The sequence below is a fragment of the Parambassis ranga genome, chromosome 7, assembly GCF_900634625.1.
Source record: "Parambassis ranga chromosome 7, fParRan2.1, whole genome shotgun sequence".
NCBI lineage: Eukaryota > Metazoa > Chordata > Actinopteri > Ambassidae > Parambassis > Parambassis ranga.
This window is the reverse complement of record NC_041028.1, coordinates 11653439-11671537: the sequence shown is the minus strand read 5'-3', so window position 1 is coordinate 11671537 and position 18099 is coordinate 11653439. Positions and strand designations below refer to the sequence as shown.

General features: G+C 41.1%; 4 protein-coding genes across 6 annotated transcripts in view; 3 read left to right on the top strand and 1 right to left on the bottom strand.

Annotated features, from left to right (window-relative positions):
• Window positions 1-2770, top strand: part of LOC114438964 (kazrin-like) — an 80371-nt gene extending 77601 nt beyond the window's left edge. For both annotated transcript variants that reach the window (XM_028410638.1, XM_028410637.1), the window contains one exon: window positions 345-2770. In XM_028410638.1, the coding sequence (XP_028266439.1) occupies window positions 345-515 (171 nt within the window). In that variant the 3' untranslated portion in view covers window positions 516-2770. The remainder of the gene's footprint in view (window positions 1-344) is intronic.
• A 2197-nt stretch (window positions 2771-4967) lies between these two features.
• Window positions 4968-8112, top strand: LOC114438979 (kazrin-A-like). Its single transcript, XM_028410657.1, has 6 exons — window positions 4968-5073; window positions 5911-6142; window positions 6233-6334; window positions 6809-6975; window positions 7061-7202; window positions 7297-8112. The coding sequence occupies exons 2-6, from the start codon at window positions 5930-5932 to the stop codon at window positions 7453-7455; spliced, it is 783 nt and encodes a 260-aa protein (XP_028266458.1). The 5' UTR covers window positions 4968-5073; window positions 5911-5929; the 3' UTR covers window positions 7456-8112.
• A 2597-nt stretch (window positions 8113-10709) lies between these two features.
• Window positions 10710-15251, top strand: tmem51a (transmembrane protein 51a). 2 transcript variants are annotated; one of them, XM_028410655.1, is made up of 3 exons: window positions 10710-10848; window positions 12086-12544; window positions 12965-15251. In XM_028410655.1, exons 2-3 carry the CDS (start codon window positions 12126-12128, stop codon window positions 13359-13361), a joined length of 816 nt encoding a protein of 271 aa, XP_028266456.1. In that variant the 5' UTR covers window positions 10710-10848; window positions 12086-12125; the 3' UTR covers window positions 13362-15251. The 2 variants fall into 2 exon arrangements, with proteins under 2 accessions (XP_028266456.1, XP_028266455.1); XM_028410654.1 differs by lacking the exon at window positions 10710-10848 and adding an exon at window positions 11741-11953 and having other exon boundaries at window positions 12965-13361.
• Window positions 15252-15525: 274 nt separating this feature from the next.
• On the bottom strand, window positions 15526-17944 carry LOC114438980 (chymotrypsin-like elastase family member 2A). Its single transcript, XM_028410659.1, has 8 exons — window positions 17887-17944; window positions 17614-17702; window positions 17346-17443; window positions 16705-16827; window positions 16488-16624; window positions 16047-16192; window positions 15743-15895; window positions 15526-15652 (listed from the first exon to the last, which is right to left on the bottom strand). The coding sequence occupies exons 1-8, from the start codon at window positions 17924-17926 to the stop codon at window positions 15635-15637; spliced, it is 804 nt and encodes a 267-aa protein (XP_028266460.1). The 5' UTR covers window positions 17927-17944; the 3' UTR covers window positions 15526-15634.
• Between the last annotated feature and the right edge of the window lie 155 nt (window positions 17945-18099).

Below are 18099 nucleotides of genomic sequence, written 5' to 3'. Positions count from 1 at the left end.
CTCCTTTGTAGCAAACTGCTGACTGTCCTGCTGCCTGGCCACTCTTGTTTCCTCCACCATTGTTCTGGCTGAGTTCATGTTTGCCCCACGCAGTCTGTTGTGTACTCACTCTGCAGTAGAAACTTGAATTTGTGTGAAAACCAAGTCTTGTTGAGTAAGTGCATGCCTGGCAGCATGTCAAGTGTCGCTTCCCCTTTGTGCAGTGATTTTTATCTTTTTTGGTTGTTATCACCCACTCGGCACCCCTTCACTGACTCTGCTCTTGCTTTTCTCTCTGTTCCTTTGCACCTCTTTTCATCTTTTTTTCCTTCCTCTGCTCCCTCTCTCCCTCTTTATTCCTTCAGTCCCTAGAAGATCTGGAGGAGGCGAAGCGTAAGAAGAAGAAAGAAAAGATGGGTCTAGGCTCTCTGTCACGTGTCTTCGCCCGGGGAAAGCAACGCAAGTCCCTCGACCCTGGTTTGTTTGATGGTACTTCAACACCTGATTATTACATAGAGGAGGATGCAGACTGGTAAAGCACACACGTCCAAGTGAACCACCTGAAGAGCCTTTGTGGCAATTATCAGAAGACAACATTATGTTAAAGTGCGCATGTGTGACAGGCTGAGTGTGTGTTTAATGTCGGTGCGTATGCGTCTATAAAACTTTGTGTGCTTGTGCAGTCTCACATGCATGCTGCACATGTATGCGTGTAGTGCGGGTGCATGTGTGTGTCGCCCATGGTCACAGGCCATGTCAGAAGCCGGAGGCGCGTCTTGCTTCGCTGAAGTGTAAACCTTAATTTCACCTGTATGTATGTACAGCCCTGTAAATAGTGTGGAGAGTGAAACACAGCAACACCGTGGACATTATTGTATCTGCCCTCCAAAAAAAGGCTGTGTTATTGGATCTTTTAATTGTTCTTTAAGGTTTGACTTTTTGTTTTCGTTCAACTGGAAACTTGAAGGACTGCTGTACTTGTAAATAACAACAGTTGATGTGCACTTTGTGCGTGTAAATGTCTCCTTGTCCTGAATGCCTTTTGTTATTTTTGACATGGACTCCCATCCCCTCACTACATTTTAACTTAAACTCCTCCCTGTTTATTGTCCTGCTTGGTCCATCCCCCTCCTCCAACACTGCCATAATGAGAACAGTTTCCTGTAGGCAACATGCAGACTCCTCAAATCCACCTCTAATTCGTGTGTTGTCCCACAACCGCCAAACAGAAGCTCTGCAGCCCTTGAAGTTTTATTCAAAGAGACTTCAAAGAAGCTGCTAAGCAAGGAATGAACTTTCTATGCAGAACCATTTGTTCCACAGCATCATGAAGCCAAACAGGAAATGAAAGAAATGTGTTTTCTATCTGTTTGGATAGAAGGTACATGTGTAACGTGCATGAACGTAGTCCCAGTCCCCAAGTGCATGCTGAACAAAACCCTACTGAACAGAAATGTCTTCCCCTATGGTATGTTGTTGAGAAGGTGACAAAATGTGTTTAAAAAAAGAGAGGTCAGTTACCAATTTAATAATGGCTGTTCATTTTAAATCAGCTTGGCCCTCTGTTATTCCAACGTGCTTTGATTATTGGTTAAGAGCTTAGTTTGCACCTACGGGGCTCTTTATACAAGATCACCTCTGTAAAATTAAAGGTCAGCAAAGTCAACAGTTGTGAAGAAAACCCAGCACTACTTTAAGTCTTTAAATACTGTAATTACTCCACTTATACAGCAGGCTTGTTGCCTTTTTCTGTCTGTAGAAAACAAATCTGCTGGGTGTTAACATACCAAAGTTATCACAAATACATAGTAGCATCAGGTACTTATATATCATAGCATCAATTAGGAGTTACACACATTCAGTGAGCTACTATAACATCAGCTGTTGTCAAGTCTGACAGTTACAAATCAGAATTTATGCATGCTAATCAAGCAAATTCATACCTTCTCCCATAACCCCTTGAACTCACCAAAAATTCCAATGCAAAGTTCAAGCCATTACTGAAAAAAAGCAATTAACTTGGTGTTAAAGGTTAATAGCATTTCTTCAAGCAAAAGGACAGACATTGGATTATTTTCCTCCTTTCATTGGATTGAGTCAGAGTCTGCACTGCCCCCTCAGGAAATCTTTTCTCTCCCTGATATTGAACTAACGCTGGGTATTTGTTGGCCTTACCTGAAACACCATAGAGTCCCACATTATGCCAGAGCTATATTTAACCATAGAGCTTGTTAAAAGAGCATCCATGTACTGTAAGAGGTGAGGAGAGTTTCATTTAACCCTTGGCTCAACCTACAATTGGCTCACAGATATAAAGATAAATCATTAAGCTTACCAATTATAAGTCAACAGTGTTTCAGTTGTGTGTAGAAGAACAACAACTCAGCCAGTTTATTCCATTAAGCCTTCCAAGAAATGAAAAAAACTAGGCTATATTTTATTTTATTTTTATTTGGCAGACTTTTATGACCCTCTGCTGAAGGGGAAAAAACATATCAAATGAAAACATTGTATAATTTTATGTTTTGAGCCACCAGCCTCATTGTTTTTTTTCACACAGATATTTTACTTTTTGTAAATGAGAAAACATTACAGAAATTATTATTATTAAAGAGTTTTATTTAAAGTCAAAGATGTAGGCCTCAGTGGAGGATTTCTATTCTGAAGTCCTGAGATGTTTAGAAGTGGATTGTAGCAAAGTTTTAAAGGCATGGCAACAAAGTTACACTCAAAAGAACTCAATGAAAAAAAAAGATTATTTTAAAATAAAATAAATAACACTGAATTTCAATGTGGCTGTCCTCTCTTTCCCTGTGTTAATGTCTGTGTGTGTAAGTGTTCGTCTGTTGTGACTCTAATCCTGAGTCGTCCCTTTATACTCGGGTGGGGGGGGTTCCATTTTTAACATATGTGATAGCTCCTCTCGGCCCTGCCAGTCCATCTGTGAGGGGACTGCATCCCAGAAGTTCCAAATGGCCTCTTTTCCTCTCTTTTGTAAATTTTGCTGCATGCCAACATTTGTTTTTTCTTATTGCATAATATTGAAATCGATTACTGGAAAAGAAAACTAAAGAAGAAGAAGAGAGGAGATGAGGCCATGTCAGATTGCTGGCGCAGAGCTCATATGTGTCAGCACATGTTGTCGATAATGTTCTGCTTTGATTTCACCCCTGACCTCTAACACTGATCCTTTTTGTCTGACCTCCATCGGACTCTCAACACAGTGAAGCGACCCAAGAACCAATCAATCAGACTCAGTATAGGACCGAGGTACAGCAGATCAAGTTGTGCTGGGTTGCAGACTGTGTTTGTAGATGCCTTCTAACTCTCAGACAACATCACTAATCGACCGGATGTTTAGCACTTCTTCAAGTTGAATTTAAAAACCAACTGAAAACAATTGATTTTCACAAGTATGAGGACAACAGTGCATCTCTTTCTGTGATCTCACAGCAGTTCAGGAAATACGTCAGCATATCTTAAGCAGTGGGCTAGAGTTCATTTAAAATAGCAAATTTATGTGATATGCATCATTCTCAGAAAGGCAGTGATTAGAGTGCTGTCAGATTATGTCTCTCATTCTACCATCCAGTCTGAGATGGAATACAGAGGGAAAACTTAGAACTATCTGTGTATTAGTACAGCCATAGCTGTGAATCTGATTGTCAGTAAACAACAATCAGATAAGCCTTCCAAAAAAGTAGGCGTTCCATTACCATTACCATTTACTGGAAATGAGACATAAAAACACAGAGAAAACAAAGAATGCACAGTTTATTTTTTTGTTGTTTTGTATTGCCTAAAACAGTGAACAGCATCTTCAGGTTTTCTATAAAGAACAAAAGCAGATATGGAGAGTGCACAACCAGCAAAAAGAAGGACAAGGACTGACTAAGAGTGCACTCAGGTAGATGCTTTTAATGCAAGACTCATTACAGTTTGAAGCTTCATGGTTACAGCCAGTGTTCAGCTTATTTTAGGGGCTGATTCTGCAGGCATTTAGTCGGTATTAGATGAGACAAGTGACTGAGGATTTTCATTATCATGGAAAAAGTGTTGCTGCACAGGCAGAGCTGAGGGTACTTCAGAATGACTGATGCTGAGGACTAAACTGTGACTGGGTTGCCACCCACTGGTAGAAACAGTGAAATGAATCAAAATGATCCTGATAAAAATGCCTGCTGTTTACTTGGACAATAGTGAGAAAAAAATATGACATATGACAGGTAAGAACGACAGGGGAACAACAATAATGTGAGGTAGATGTGGTCATAATGCATCACACACATTTGTAATTGCATGTTTTATAATTTTGAAGAGCTGTTGCTGCAAGCTGATTTAGACAGATGAGCCACATTAATTCATCAGCTCAAACAGCTGCTGGTTTAATGGACTTCTTAAGTGAGGAGCCTGTTTATAAAAGCTGCACCTTTGTTTACATCGTTACTGGCAAACACTTGGCTTGTTGTCTGGCAGCCAAAAGCTTAGGATGCTGTTTAAAAGGTGTTTGTTCTCTTACCCCACTGGGCTGGTTTGATACTAAATTAGCTTTTGTTGCAGTGCATTGCAATTAATATTTTTTTGTTCTTTTCATTGCTCACTGTACCTCACTGCCACCTTTGCCTTCACTCACAACCTCAACCACATCACCCATATGTCTACCCCCTCATCCTCTCACCCACCTGCCCACCCAGACTCAGATAGCCTCTCCAGCCCCACCCGCCACAGCCTCAGCCTGTCAGATGGGTCAGAGGACCAGCTAGACCGCCTCCAACAGGTTGAGCTCGCGAGGACCACACCCATGTCTCAGTGGAGGGCGGGCACTGTGCAGGCCTGGCTGGAGGTTGTCATGGCGATGCCCATGTACATTCGCGCCTGCTCGGAAAATGTCAAGAGTGGCAAGGTTAGTGAAATATGATGCAGTTTTTATTTTTGTTCTTAACGGCACTGAGATTTAACTGTAACAGTTTGACATCTTGCAGGTTTTACTGGGACTAACAGATGAGGACCTGGAGCTGGGTTTAGGTGTCAGCAGTTTGATGCATCGTCGCAAACTCCGCCTGGCCATTGAAGATTACAGGGATGCTGAGAATGGTAGAGGGTGAGAAGGGGACAGAGGATTATTGTGAATGCCATGTTAGACGGTAGCGTAAGAGAGCCATCTGTTGGTGATTTATGGTATAAACCACTTACTGTATGGAACAATCAAATCTCAAGAGTCATGATATTAACTTTAAATAGACATGAGTCCAGCATTAGTTTGATAATTTGTCCATTGTTTAAGTAATTTTGAGCAATTAGTAAACAGTTAGTGCACTTAATGTTATGTGCTTAAATGAAAATAATACATACACTATCAGTCAAAGGTTTTAGAACAACCTAAGTAATTCCAGTTTTTTATTGACATTCAAGCAGTTCCAATATATATCTTGACATGGTGCAAAGATATGTGGTGAACTGCCTGAGGTTAAAACAAATCAAGGTGTCAGTGAGTACAGATTTTTTCACCCTCAGAAGGCTCTCTGAAGCTGGGGGAAACTCTGACAAGAAGAGGTCTGGCAGACACAAAGCTGCAACAGAATCTGAAGACAGGTTTCTGAAAGTCAACAGCTTGCAAGATAGGCAGCTCAGGACAACAGCTTCCAGCACAGCTCAACAGTGGTCATATTAAGTTAGTCTCAGTTTCAACTGTAGAGACAAGACTTCGAGCTGCATGTTTGATGGAGCTGATGCTGGATAGTCATTGGTAAGACATCACATAAACAGACGCTTGCCTGGACCTTCTATACTCTTTATTTCAGAGGATATTAAACAGCATAATTTTGAATAAAAATTTTAAACATTTAGGTGTTCTAAAACTTTTGACCCGTAGCTTACTATATTTATATATCGAGATGAGTGTGTGACCCTTTAAGGCATTGTGACACACAGGCTGTCCAGGGCTGCAGACATGGACCACCACTGGGTGGCCAAGGCCTGGTTAAGCGATGTTGGCTTACCTCAGTACTCCCAAGCATTTCACACTCACCTGGTAGACGGGCGCATGCTGAACTCATTGACACGTCGTGATCTTGACCGCCACCTCAACATCACCAAGAAGTTCCACCAGGTCAGCTTGCTGCTGGGAATCGAACTGCTACACTTACTTAATTTTGATAAGGAGGTAAGAGAGACACAGGAGGACGATGAAAAAAACTTGGGTGTGTGGCAGTGCAGATAAGTAGAAAGAAATGTTTGTTAAAATGGTTTTCAGGCACTGCAGGCTCGTCGGATGCACTGTGAGCACCAGAATGCGGATCCATTGGTCTGGACTTCCCATCGTGTCATGAAGTGGATCAGAGATATTGACCTGAAGGTGGGACATGCAAGCAAACACTAAACACATGTAATGAAATTAGTCACCAAAGTTATATTTTTTAATTTTGAATATTTTTTATTTAATATTGACAATGAACAGACACACTATAGTGTTGGTGATGGAGCTTGTGTACAGCACTCCCTATCTCCAGAAAACAATAACAGGCTGAACCTACCTGATAACAACACCCGTCGAGTTATAGCCTTGTGATGCAATAGGAATATATATTTCAACACTACTACAGTCAGAGTGTACAAAGATAAATCTATCTAAACTGACATTGTAATAATAGCCTCTGCAAGTCCTATTTACACCAATATTAACAAATGTAATCAATGTGGTTAATCAAAAAAACCTGACAACATGAATATTGATGTCTTTTGTGTGATGTCTCGTCTTTTCCTATTTGAGATTTGATATTTTAAATGAAAGTGGTCACTTTTTGGCCTTCTTTCCTCCCTTCCTGTGCAGGAATTTGCTGAGAACCTCATAAACAGTGGCATTCATGGAGCTGTCATGGTGCTTGACCCTACATTTAATACAGATACCATGGCAACAGCCCTGGGGATCCCCAGCAGCAAGCACATGGTTCGCCGACACCTTGTTGAAGAAATGAAAACACTATTTGGCCCAGCCAGGTAAGAAGCATACAGACACTGTAGTTCTGCTTTCCACACTCTCCTAAGAGATTCATTAAGTCGATCCTGCCTGTTCTTCCTGCAGAGCGGAAGCTAAACAGGACAATGAGCGTTTAGGCCAGGTAACACCACCAACCCTGCTGCGCCAGAACTCTCTGGGCAGACCAGCCAGCTCGAACAGCCGACAGACTGATGAAGAGGGCTCACTAAGGAGAAGGGCGGTCAAGGTGTGAAAAAACTCCCTCCATTCCCTTCCTGACATATGAGAGGCCATGCTGCAAATACTATTTTATATAGTTCTGTTGTATTTCTCTGTTCCAGCCTCCCGCTGGGTTCAGCCCTAAAGCTCGCAGTGGCCGGGACTTGAGTTGCCACAACAGCTATGGCTCCCTGCCTCGGGAAGTTCGAGAGCACACCCCACCCAGAGCTGAGGGAAGTCCAATCCGAGGTTACACCAGCATTGAGGTCACCAATGTGTGATGTCCTCAGAGTCCGACAAACAACAGTCATTAGGCTTCATCACAGCTAAAATAACAACATCGAGGTTTGTCACCAATGTACACCTCAACATGGGACTTTGACAGGATAGAGTGCACTTTGTAAAAGCGTTTTTTTTTTTTTTAAGTTTTAGAAAATTGTGGACTTTTGGTACATTTGTGTTTTTGAGGATAATATTTTTATGTCCCCATCTCCAGAATTAAGAGATGAAGGACCTCAGCTAGATGATTATTTTTCTATTTTTATGTGTGTAAACCAGCTTGTTATGTGCCAGCTTGTCTTTGTTGAGTGGCTGCTATGGGCAGACACTCTATTCTGAGGGGAATAAGTAAAAAAAAACACTGTATTATACAGGAAACCTAATGAGAAAAGGGTAAAAAAAAGTTTAATATCAGTATAAACTGCTCATGTTTTATTAAATACTGCTGTTTGTGATGCCTTGTCAGTATGGCTGAGGGAAAAAAAAAAAACAAAAAGACTGAGTTTTAAACTCTAGAGTTTATGTTTGAAAGTCATTTTTCATCTTGCACATTTACACTGTTGTGTCTAAAGACATGTAGCACCTCTTCTGATGTTTTATACTGTGCAGTAAATATAAAATATTTGAACAATGCCAGCAAAATATGACTGCAGAACTGTGTGACCATGGTGAAAAGTGTAAGGATGCACTTTTGTGGAAATAAAAGAGTGTTCCTTATAATGAAATAAAGATGATCTAATCTAAAATATAATTGTAGAAGGTCAATAAAAAGCTCACAGCTCCAACACGCATGAATACAATTCACAATTTATTCACAATTTTTCAAAGAATCATCAGGCAGTTCTACACATGAAGCCACTAAAGATAAGAACTGACTAAAATTCATCAGGTAACCACTAAATAAAGCACAGCAATGCAGATTTAGCAGCTTTAAATAAAACACTAAACATGCAGAAAATCAAAATCCCCCCAAAATTGTTGATTGATCATACTTGCAAACATTTACAAATAAAAGGAGCTGTGAGGAGAAAAGGAACTAACATAACTAACAATGACAGTAGGTTATGGGAAGTTGCCATAGAATGAATGCGTTAATATGAGCTCATTTGCTTGAGGAAGTGTGTGTGGTTCATTACCTCCACTATAATGCAAATAAGAGTCCACACTAAACTGAGCTGTTATCTCTGTGCACCAACACTAAATGTATACACTTGATTTATTCCTAGGCTGCAAATCACTCCCACTCACCACTTTCTTCCTCTACTCTCTGTTGGACGGGTCACATACCTCTGCGCAATATGGTGCAACTTCTCCTTACAGTGACTCAGTGATGTTTTTGCTAAGCCAAGAATGACAAAGCACAGAATGAGACACGTTATATAGCCTCCAGCTATCTGCTTTACTTCACATTTCTGATGATCCACCCACAGCTGGCTGAAGCCCCCTGATATGGGAAGTTCCACCTGGGAAATGAACTGAACTACTACGGGAAAACATCTAGATGAGAAATGTAATCACCGGCTCGCCCAGCAGCCATAAAATCAAGATTAACAATTGCATGCCCGTATAAGGGAATGAGATCACAAGTGGAAAATAAGCAAGAAACTGGTTATTTTGTCTGAGATAGTAGGTAATGTTTAAGTCAATTTCCCAGCCATAATGAGGCCATGTAGTTACAATTTAACTGTAGTCTACTGTGACGTTTCCTGTAGCTGCCAGTTAATTTGATTACATACTGATAGTGATAAGGAATCAATCCAGACTACCAGATGTAATCAAAGTTAGTTCAGCGGTTCTCTATCCTTCCGTGTGTGGTAACACAGAGGAACCAGACAGGAGGGAGCCCACAACAACAAGGTTGCCTCACTTAAGGAACAATGAACCATACGGTCAGGGTTGAGGACTGGTTTTGTCATTACTGTGAAAAAGTACAGTCCAAGTGCAGGACACTGGGACAAAGGAAGTGGAGCTGAACGAAGACCTTTCTTTTTTCTGTCTTTGGGAAATTTGGGAAACTCTTCTGCAACATGTAAATGATATGCTGCTTGCTTATGATGAAAGACAATCTACGTCATCTGAGAGAGGGCAGGATCAGTCTTTGAGGTTGGTCCTGTCCAAAGAGCTGAAAAGGTGTGACAGTGAGTAGGTGGTAAATGTACAAAGAGGAAGTCAAAATCACATCTGACTAATAAAGGCTATAAAGCTGTATTCACTGTGTGTGTCACTTACAGTGAGTCTTTGCTGATTGTTGTGCAAAGCGGAGAGGCAGAAATGTTATTGTATTTATAACTTGTGGTTGGAAAAGTTTCGAAAGAAATGTGTGCAACACTGAGATGACAAAATCTTGTGGTTATCTTCTCTGCTGCTGGACCTTCGTTTTTTAAGCAGTAATTAATGGTGCACTGCTTTGGGGTATTTCCTGATGTGATATTTGTCTGCACAATCATACATGAGTCATATATATGATTCAACATGCACAAAAATAGTGTCACATATTTACAAAAATACATTTAAATTATAAAATAAAAGACACACCACTGTCTGTAAAATACTTACAAGCCTATTCATTCATGAAAACTGCATGCTGCTCATAGCCAAATGACACAAAGCTGATCTGTCTGCTGTGACTAAAGCCTCCCTAGATAGCTTAGCATTTAGCTGTCACTACAAAATTACATGTAAAGTGATATCTTTCCAGGAAAAAAATACTGGAAGTTGTAAATACTTGCTTCCTGTCAGTTTTTGTGAATTTCCCCGTGGGGGACTAATAAAGGATTATCTTATCTTTTGTCATTATGAGTCATAAACCTTGACCTCTTTCCGTCCATGCTACTCTCACAGAATAATGAGACAGAAATCATCTGTCATCTTAAACGATCAGCTGTTGAAGCATACATAAAAGATTAGGTAAAACAAGGGGGGGGGGGGCACTTTTTGGCATAAACCATAAAAATAACTGTCACATCAGATGTTGTGGACATGTGTTCCTTTTTATATCTGTAACCAATCAGGTGTGGCTGTTAAAAGTTAAAGCACACGAACACATAGATCTGTCAACTCATCATTCAGCTGTCTACAATCCTATCGTAGACCGGAGAATCCTGCTCCAGCTGTAGTAAAATGAATACCTGAAATATTTACTCACACACCCTTGCTCGCTCTGCAGTCACCAGCGAGCCGGGCATGAAAGGGTTACAGAAACTGGAAGTGTTTGGCGGCTCGGAGCCCCCTCCTTCCTCCTCTGCCCGGGCCCATCCATCTTAGCGGAAGGTTCCTGATTCTCAAACGGTGTTTGTGATCAAACTGAGCCACGTAAAGGGCGGAATAATAAACAACTACCCCTCCAGGCGTGGAGACGACGAAGAAGAAATTATAAATTGTCAGGTGATGCGAAGGTGAGTGTGACGCTGATACACACCGTTCGCTCAAGTATCCCATTGAATCGCTGAAAATGTCAGTAAAAGTTACAACCGAAGTTTTTTTCTTCATGTTTTCTTTTATTATGAACTTAGAGTGCACAAACGAAACAGGGCGCTGAGTGTTTGTTTAGTAAAAAGGGACAGAGCTCGGTACGCTGTGTTGTCGGAACAACTAAAATATGTTTACTAAAGCCCTCACACACCCAAAAAGCATCGCGGGCAGCGCAGCGCGGGGAGTATGGCATCAGACTGAAAGAGACACAAAGTGTCAGATTGTGGCTAAAGATGTTCCACAAAAAGTCATTAAAACATAGAATGAACAGGCTTATTGTCAATGTCTACTATAAACCTACTATACTGCGCCGGGAAGTTCATGATCTAACAGTTTTTAAGCTGGACTGCGCCCTGTACGCATGTCCACAACATGTGACATCTTCACATACATTCCGCCTCTGGATTGCACAACGTGCTTGTGAGCAGGACAGCAGAGCGTAGTTAGTGTAATGTCATTTGAGCAGCTGTGAGTGTGAAAAATTCATACCATGCATTCTTTAGAGGAGGAAGCACCCCTAAAGTGGAGCTGGGTTTATCTGCTTAACCCTCCATTCCTACAGGTCAGCACATGTCTGCAGAGGAGACACGCTGTTAGAGAAGAAGAAAAGAAATGTACACTCAGTGGTCGGTCATTGCCTTTCAAAGAATCATTTCACTTTGAAAAGCCCTTATGTTGGATTTACATATAAATGATACATGATGTAATATTTAATATACTAACGAGAGAAAGTAATGCAGTAAATGTGCATGTTGATTAGATCTTATATCTTTTGTTTTACAGTGGCTGTTGCGGTTGTTATCTACCTTTTAATGTGTCAACAATAGTGACGAATGCTATGACACCAGTGACTTTGAAAGGCTGCTGTAAATTTTTTACCATGCAGCACACCTATTCGCAGAAGCCTCGGTGGTATTTTACTTCAGTGAGTTTTATGTTCACTGGAAAAAGGGCCTGGACTCACATAAAGAACGGATCTGTGTGCAGTAGTGACATGTTTGGGAGTTCTTAACAGGAAAACATTGATTGGTGAGAGCCATGCTGCATACACACTGCTGTTCCTGTGTCAGAGTGCAGATCTGAAGTTATTGTGTAACATTATTGTTTTAATGATTTGTGGTACATTCTGGAGTGTACTAAGTGTAGCTTTTCTCTCCACAGTTTTTGACCCTGGTTCGACTGAAGTTTACAGACTGACAAGATGCGTTCCACTGTGGATGAACCACCAGGCCCCGCTGGTGGCAGCGGAGGGAACCGTAGCAACAACAATAACAACAGTACTCCTGAAAACATTGGAAACTCAGGTTCCCAGTATGCTCTGTGCGCTCTGGGGGTTGGACTTATTGCCCTCGGCGTTGTGATGATTGTATGGAGCGTGGTACCTGCAGAAGCAGCTGTTAACGGCAGCAGCAGTTCAGGAGGAGGAGGAGGCGGCAGCAGTGAAACTAGTGACAGGAAGAATAAAGCATCCTCTGTAGCGTTTGTCTTGGCAGGCTCCGGGGTGGCGATGCTTCTGTTATCCTTGTGTCTGGGAATGAGGAACAAACAGCGAGAGCGACTCAGGCTCCAGGAGGCCCAGAACCACAGAGTGGCAGCAAGGGAGCTGGAGGAAAGAGAGACGTGAGTTCAGTCGTGATCACAATCACATGACACCTCAGTGTTGTTTATGTCTGCAGACAGAAACTTCTTGCAGCTTTGTCAGCTACATTTGTTAGTCCAGGGACTGGTGAACACACAGCTTTTTCCCTTAAAGCACGTCAGAAACATTCGGACTATGTGTACTTCTTTTAGATTTTTTGACATTGTAAAGAAGTTATTTGTTAGATAAATCTGCCGGTACATATAAAATCAAGAACACAGAGCTGCTTTGTAATCATTACATAACTAATGGCTGGATAACATTGCAAAATACAAATAATGGTAAATGGCTGATTTCATATTGTTCTACTCTAAAGTGTGTTATCCCTAACTTTCAGTTTAAGATAATGTATAATTTAATTTGTGCCATTGATACTAGTATGTTTCTATAAATGTCTGCAGTGCTGCGGAACAAGCCCAGCGTTATGCTGTCCCCACCTATGAAGAGGTGGTATGCAGCGGACAGTATCCAGTTCGTCAGAGCAACTTTCGCCCAAGCTCTTCCCAGCTACCTTCCTACGATGACCTGGTCCAAGTTGATGGCATACAGTACGAAAACGAGGGTCCAGAGGTCACTACAACTGGATCCCAGCCTGCCCCTGCTTCCTCTGCTGCTGCATCAACATCCAACCGCAGACCTGGGAAAAATAACCGGAAGCTTCTGCCTATAAAGATTCGCAGAATTAAATCAGAGAAGCTGCACATGAAAAATGTTGATAACTCTCAGCCAGCAGCAGGAATGAGTATTGAACCGCTCACCCCACCACCCCAGTATGAGGATAAAGTGCCTCCGCTTTGAGATTAACCTGATGGTGTCTTAAAACAATTTAGTGGAATACCCAGAACCACCCATCATCACCTTTTGTTGCTCTGGATCTGCTTTGTTAAGACTTGAATACAAGTGGCAGTTTGTGACATTCATTGTGCCAGCACTGAGCAGTAGAAACATTTCTTTTATTTTGGATCTCACTTGATGTCTTTATCTGACAGATTGTAATGGACATGGTTGCTTTATCGTCCTTATAGTGACAGATCGTGTCACATTATGGCAGAGTGGATTTGAAGTATACCAATGCAGTTATATTTATTATCAAAATAGCTTTCTGTTCATTGATGACCTTTAGGTAACCAGCAGCCAATGATGAAAGAATGAGTTGAAGTAGGGTCAGACTTCTCATAAGGGCTACAGTACACTGAGAATATGCTTCATACTTAAATACTCCTCATTGTCAGTTAGCTGCCATTAAGGTTTGGATTAGTACTGGAGGCCATTTGCTGGTAGCTGTTTAAGCTCCATATTGAATGACATGTGCATGTATGTGCCTTAATCTGATGTGGTATCATCCTACATGAAAACAGATGGTGGTCAACAAGAGATTAGCTGCAGATAAGAGGCTATTTATGAGTTTAACTTTGTGATAGAGTCAGTTGTCCTTCACAGAGGGGAAAGTCACTTCCCACTTTAATGGTTGTTGTACTATTTTCTTGACACACTTTACATTTCTGGCATATTCACCAAGTACAGGTTCAGTGACTCTCAGCAACTATTGTGAAGTCTTGTTTTAATGAGTGCCAACAAAATATCCTGGATTATCACATAGGTGGTGTCGCCTTTTGAAACATGTACATTCAAGCCAAATATGTTTACACATTGTTGATTGAGCCTATAACCTGGGTAAATCTCTGTATGTTTGCTGTATGCTGGAGTTGAGATCTGGAGGCTGTGGTGACATGAGCAACTGGCCTTTGGGTTGCTGATTGCTACTTATGAATCATTTACATCAGGCCTTTGCCCCCACATTAGGCCTTGAAATGAGCATGTAGTTGCCATGCATGTTTTATGCTGGCATCGGTTGTTAAGGTGCAATCAAACGGCGATCCACATGGAAACTGGATGGATGTCACTGAATGAAACTTCCATTCATGCACTGAATGAAACTTTCATTTTGCTATAGTGCAGTAGCAGCTGTTACCACATATATCCAGATTCAGTTACCATGTAAGGGAAGTTACTGTGTAGGCAGGTATGATTTTCCTGAGAGCGGTGGTAATTATGACTGACTGCAGATGCAGCAAAGACTGTACAGTTGTAAGTGCCTTTGTGCTTCCTTCAACATTTCAGAGTCTGTGTATGACTGATCCTGACTCAGCCTTACTTATTTAGTTTGGCATTTACTCTGGCAAATGGCAGACAAAGAAGGCATGATGGAAGGACTTGTGAATCCTGTAACCATAGTGCACACTGTTGTTGTGAAGGCTGAGTCTGATTCTCAGGGCCTTTTTGTTTGTATTCTAGATGGCCAACAGAAAGACTCTTTGACTGTGTATCTATTTTGCCAATATCTGTCAACAGCCTTCTTTTAGCAATAGGGTAGACCCGATTAGATATAACAAGCTGAAGCCCAGTAGTCATTTGGTCTAATGTTACTATTTTTAAGTTGCACAAATAAGATGTTTTCTTTTCTGCTCTGCATTGTGTTTAAGTTAAACTAATTGCAAAAAACTCTGCTCTGTCATCTTCAGCTCAATACTTTGTTCATGTTTGTTATGAAATTAGCTGTCTACATTTGACTTGTGTTTATTTAAGATGCTAGTCAATATCATTGAAATGTTTTACATTAAGGAATTATAGTGTTTGGATTTAGAAATCACTTTGTAGAGAAGTTTCAGAAACAATATTCTTTCTGGTCGGTCTCATTTATTGTTGCTTTTTTACTTTAATCTGTGTTTTATATGTACTGTGAAAATGTACTTTTCTATAATTCTAATAAGGAAAATGAACTTTTTCTAAAGAGTGAAAACATATTTATCTCATGAATATTTTATGAGAAATAAAAGGAAGTATTTAAGTATTTAACTAAAAGTTGTCTTTCTTATTTCATGTTGATTCAAGTGAAGATTTAACATTCATATTTACTAACCACCATTTCTGTAACCACATCTAGGTTAACAGCGGCACCTGTGTTCTAAATAAAAGGTAATAAAAGGTAGCAGAGAGGAGCAAAGAACTTCACAGACCACATTGTACATCATGGATGTTTTTGCTGATGTAAAAGCACTTGACCAGCCTCTTCAGAAGTTGGTCAAAACCTGTGAAGTGAACAAAGAAAGCAAATGATCTCAATTTCCTGTTTTTTTGTGTGCAGCCAAGGCCTTTGTTAAATTGAAACTGTTCCTCACTGTGTTGATCCAGTTGATGTAGGAGCTGACTTGTGTAAAGACGGTTGGCTTCTGGAATACATTGCAGCCCTGACCTGAACCAAAGCTCACCACGCCGTGGACATCCCAAGAGCCATCGGGGTTCTGGCAATTCAGAGGGCCGCCGGAGTCTCCCTGTAAGGCAGCACACAGTCTGTTGGCCAGCAGGACAGGCTAGAAGGTACAGCTTCTTGATCATTTGCATTCATTGTCTCATAGTAACTCCTTTCCTTGATGTCCATTGTGTTTTTTATTTGACCATCAGATCTTTTCCATATAAACGTACATTACAGCCAGCAGTGATGCCATCACCTCCAGCACAGACCATCTTATCTGTTGCTAGGACACTCCACCAGTCCGGCTGCAAGCAGATATTGTGGCCAACCACTGGCAGGAGAGCCTGCTGCAGGATGTCACCTGAAGGACCACTGGCTGTGGGGAAGAAACATGGTTTACTCAGGTAAGAATGGAACAAGACTAGTTGAGCAAATATGTTATGTCATATATGGAGAGCCAATAAAAGCTGTTTACTGATGGAACATATCAGGCATTTCAAGGCAACACTGAGTGAGAATAGTAATAGAATCTGTAGTTTTGACCCTATATATATGATAATAAATGAATGTACATACAGTGAGTTGTGGCCACTATGGGAATTAAATCCAAACTGCATGCTGTGTTGACCAATCTGTGGTTGATTAATATTGTACATTGTTCATTGACTCACTGGAGAGACGACCCCAGCCAGTGACATAGCATGGGGTGCCATGGGGCAGGATGACACCCTGGTCTGGAAGGCAGACGGGCATGATAGTGTCAGAGAGGGTGACAGGGGACGACAGCTTTATCAGGGCAATGTCATGACTGTAAAACACACAGCAAAAACTTAACTAAAAAAGATCATTTGGACTAATGAGGTGAACTGTGAGGTTTGTTGCTGTTACCGACTGCGCAGGGTGTTGTAGTCCTTATGGGTGATGATTGTAGCTGAACTCCGAACTACTGAGCCCTCCTCACTCGTCTTCAGGTTATGTCTACCCAGCTCCACTCTGTAGTTGTAGCGGTTACTGTGGGATGGCAGTTTGCATGGTTTTGGTCATGGCCTTGAGTTTTTCAGACAGCAGTATTGAATATTATGCCTCTATGATTAAGCAAACCGTCATGTGAGGCTAATGGTTTTCTTCAAGTGTTTTTTTTTTCAGACTGGTTTCTAGATGGTCGTCGGATTGCATTTGTGAGCTGCAAATCTCTTTTACTCCCCAAAACACATACGCATATATTAAGGATTTTACTTTTTTAGGAGAATGTTGTAATATTGCAACATTCGGCCTGTAGGGTAGAATTCCAGTGATATCGCTCACACTGTGGACACATGTAAAGGACCAGCATGGGTTCATCTGCAATCTTTACTGCTAATAAAACGCCATAATAGTAATAACTAATGATCACACCATAATGATGGTGATTCAGGGTGTTAGAGCTAAGCTTGGCTTTCTTTGCCCTTCTGTGTACTCTTTTTTTATTTTATGCTTTTTATCTTCATTTTATAATGTAACACATTTGTGTTGTGTTGAGTTAAACTTGCTTTATGCAGTGTGCAGCAGACAAGACCCAATGAGAGGAGATGAGGATACCCCCACAGACATGCCTCCAGCGCCCACTGCTGTCTGATTGGAGTGAGATCTGGGCAAAGTGAAGAAATTAGAGAATCTGTAGTCCTTAAAATATACACAGTAAATATTAGACTGGCTGTTAAAATGCAGGATTTACTTTTTCTGTGTGGGGTGATAACATAAAATGTAAAGTTGATACTGTTTTCATGCATTTTTTTGCACATTTAGAGCAGACCTTACCTGCCAGGGCCAGCTGTGAGGTCTGGCATCCTGTCCTGCCACCACCCTGGTCAGCACAGGAGGGAATGTGGGGAGGCCACACCCAGACACTAGAGCAAGGTTAGTCACATCAGAAACTTAGTTTCAACTTGCATACATAGGCAATGCAAGATGAAGACAAGATAAATATTGAAATAGCCAGTTTTGGATTAATTGTAGAGTCTAAAGAGAGAAAAACTTAATCTATGAAATTATTTTATTTTGATGTATTTTGAAAAAAAATCTGTCTCTTACCACTAGCTACCAGAACAGTGAGAACCACCAGCCTCCTCATAATTCATGTGTGTATAACTGTATGCTTAAGCTAACTTAGTAACAGTCTTGTATTTATACTGTATGCTTAACGTCCAGTTTATAGGCTTTCCTGGGAAACCTGCTACACACATGCAGAAAAACAAACAACACTGAGGGTGGAAGACAGAGCGGCTGGTTGGTGATATGATTTTC

Excerpts from the sequence above, each read along its gene's own strand:
- LOC114438979 (XM_028410657.1), top strand. The coding sequence starts at position 5,930 with ATGGACCACCACTGGGTGGCCAAGGCCTGGTTAAGCGATGTTGGCTTA. Across the intron at positions 6,335-6,808 it reads TCAGAGATATTGACCTGAAG|GAATTTGCTGAGAACCTCAT; the intron begins GTGGGACATGCA and ends CTTCCTGTGCAG. Across the intron at positions 7,203-7,296 it reads TAAGGAGAAGGGCGGTCAAG|CCTCCCGCTGGGTTCAGCCC; the intron begins GTGTGAAAAAAC and ends TCTCTGTTCCAG.
- tmem51a (XM_028410655.1), top strand. The coding sequence starts at position 12,126 with ATGCGTTCCACTGTGGATGAACCACCAGGCCCCGCTGGTGGCAGCGGA. Across the intron at positions 12,545-12,964 it reads GAGCTGGAGGAAAGAGAGAC|TGCTGCGGAACAAGCCCAGC; the intron begins GTGAGTTCAGTC and ends AAATGTCTGCAG.
- LOC114438980 (XM_028410659.1), bottom strand. The coding sequence starts at position 17,926 with ATGAGGAGGCTGGTGGTTCTCACTGTTCTGGTAGCTAGTG. Across the intron at positions 16,625-16,704 it reads TACAACACCCTGCGCAGTCG|TCATGACATTGCCCTGATAA; the intron begins GTAACAGCAACA and ends TGTGTTTTACAG. Across the intron at positions 16,193-16,487 it reads TGGCTGGGGTCGTCTCTCCA|CCAGTGGTCCTTCAGGTGAC; the intron begins GTGAGTCAATGA and ends TCTTCCCCACAG.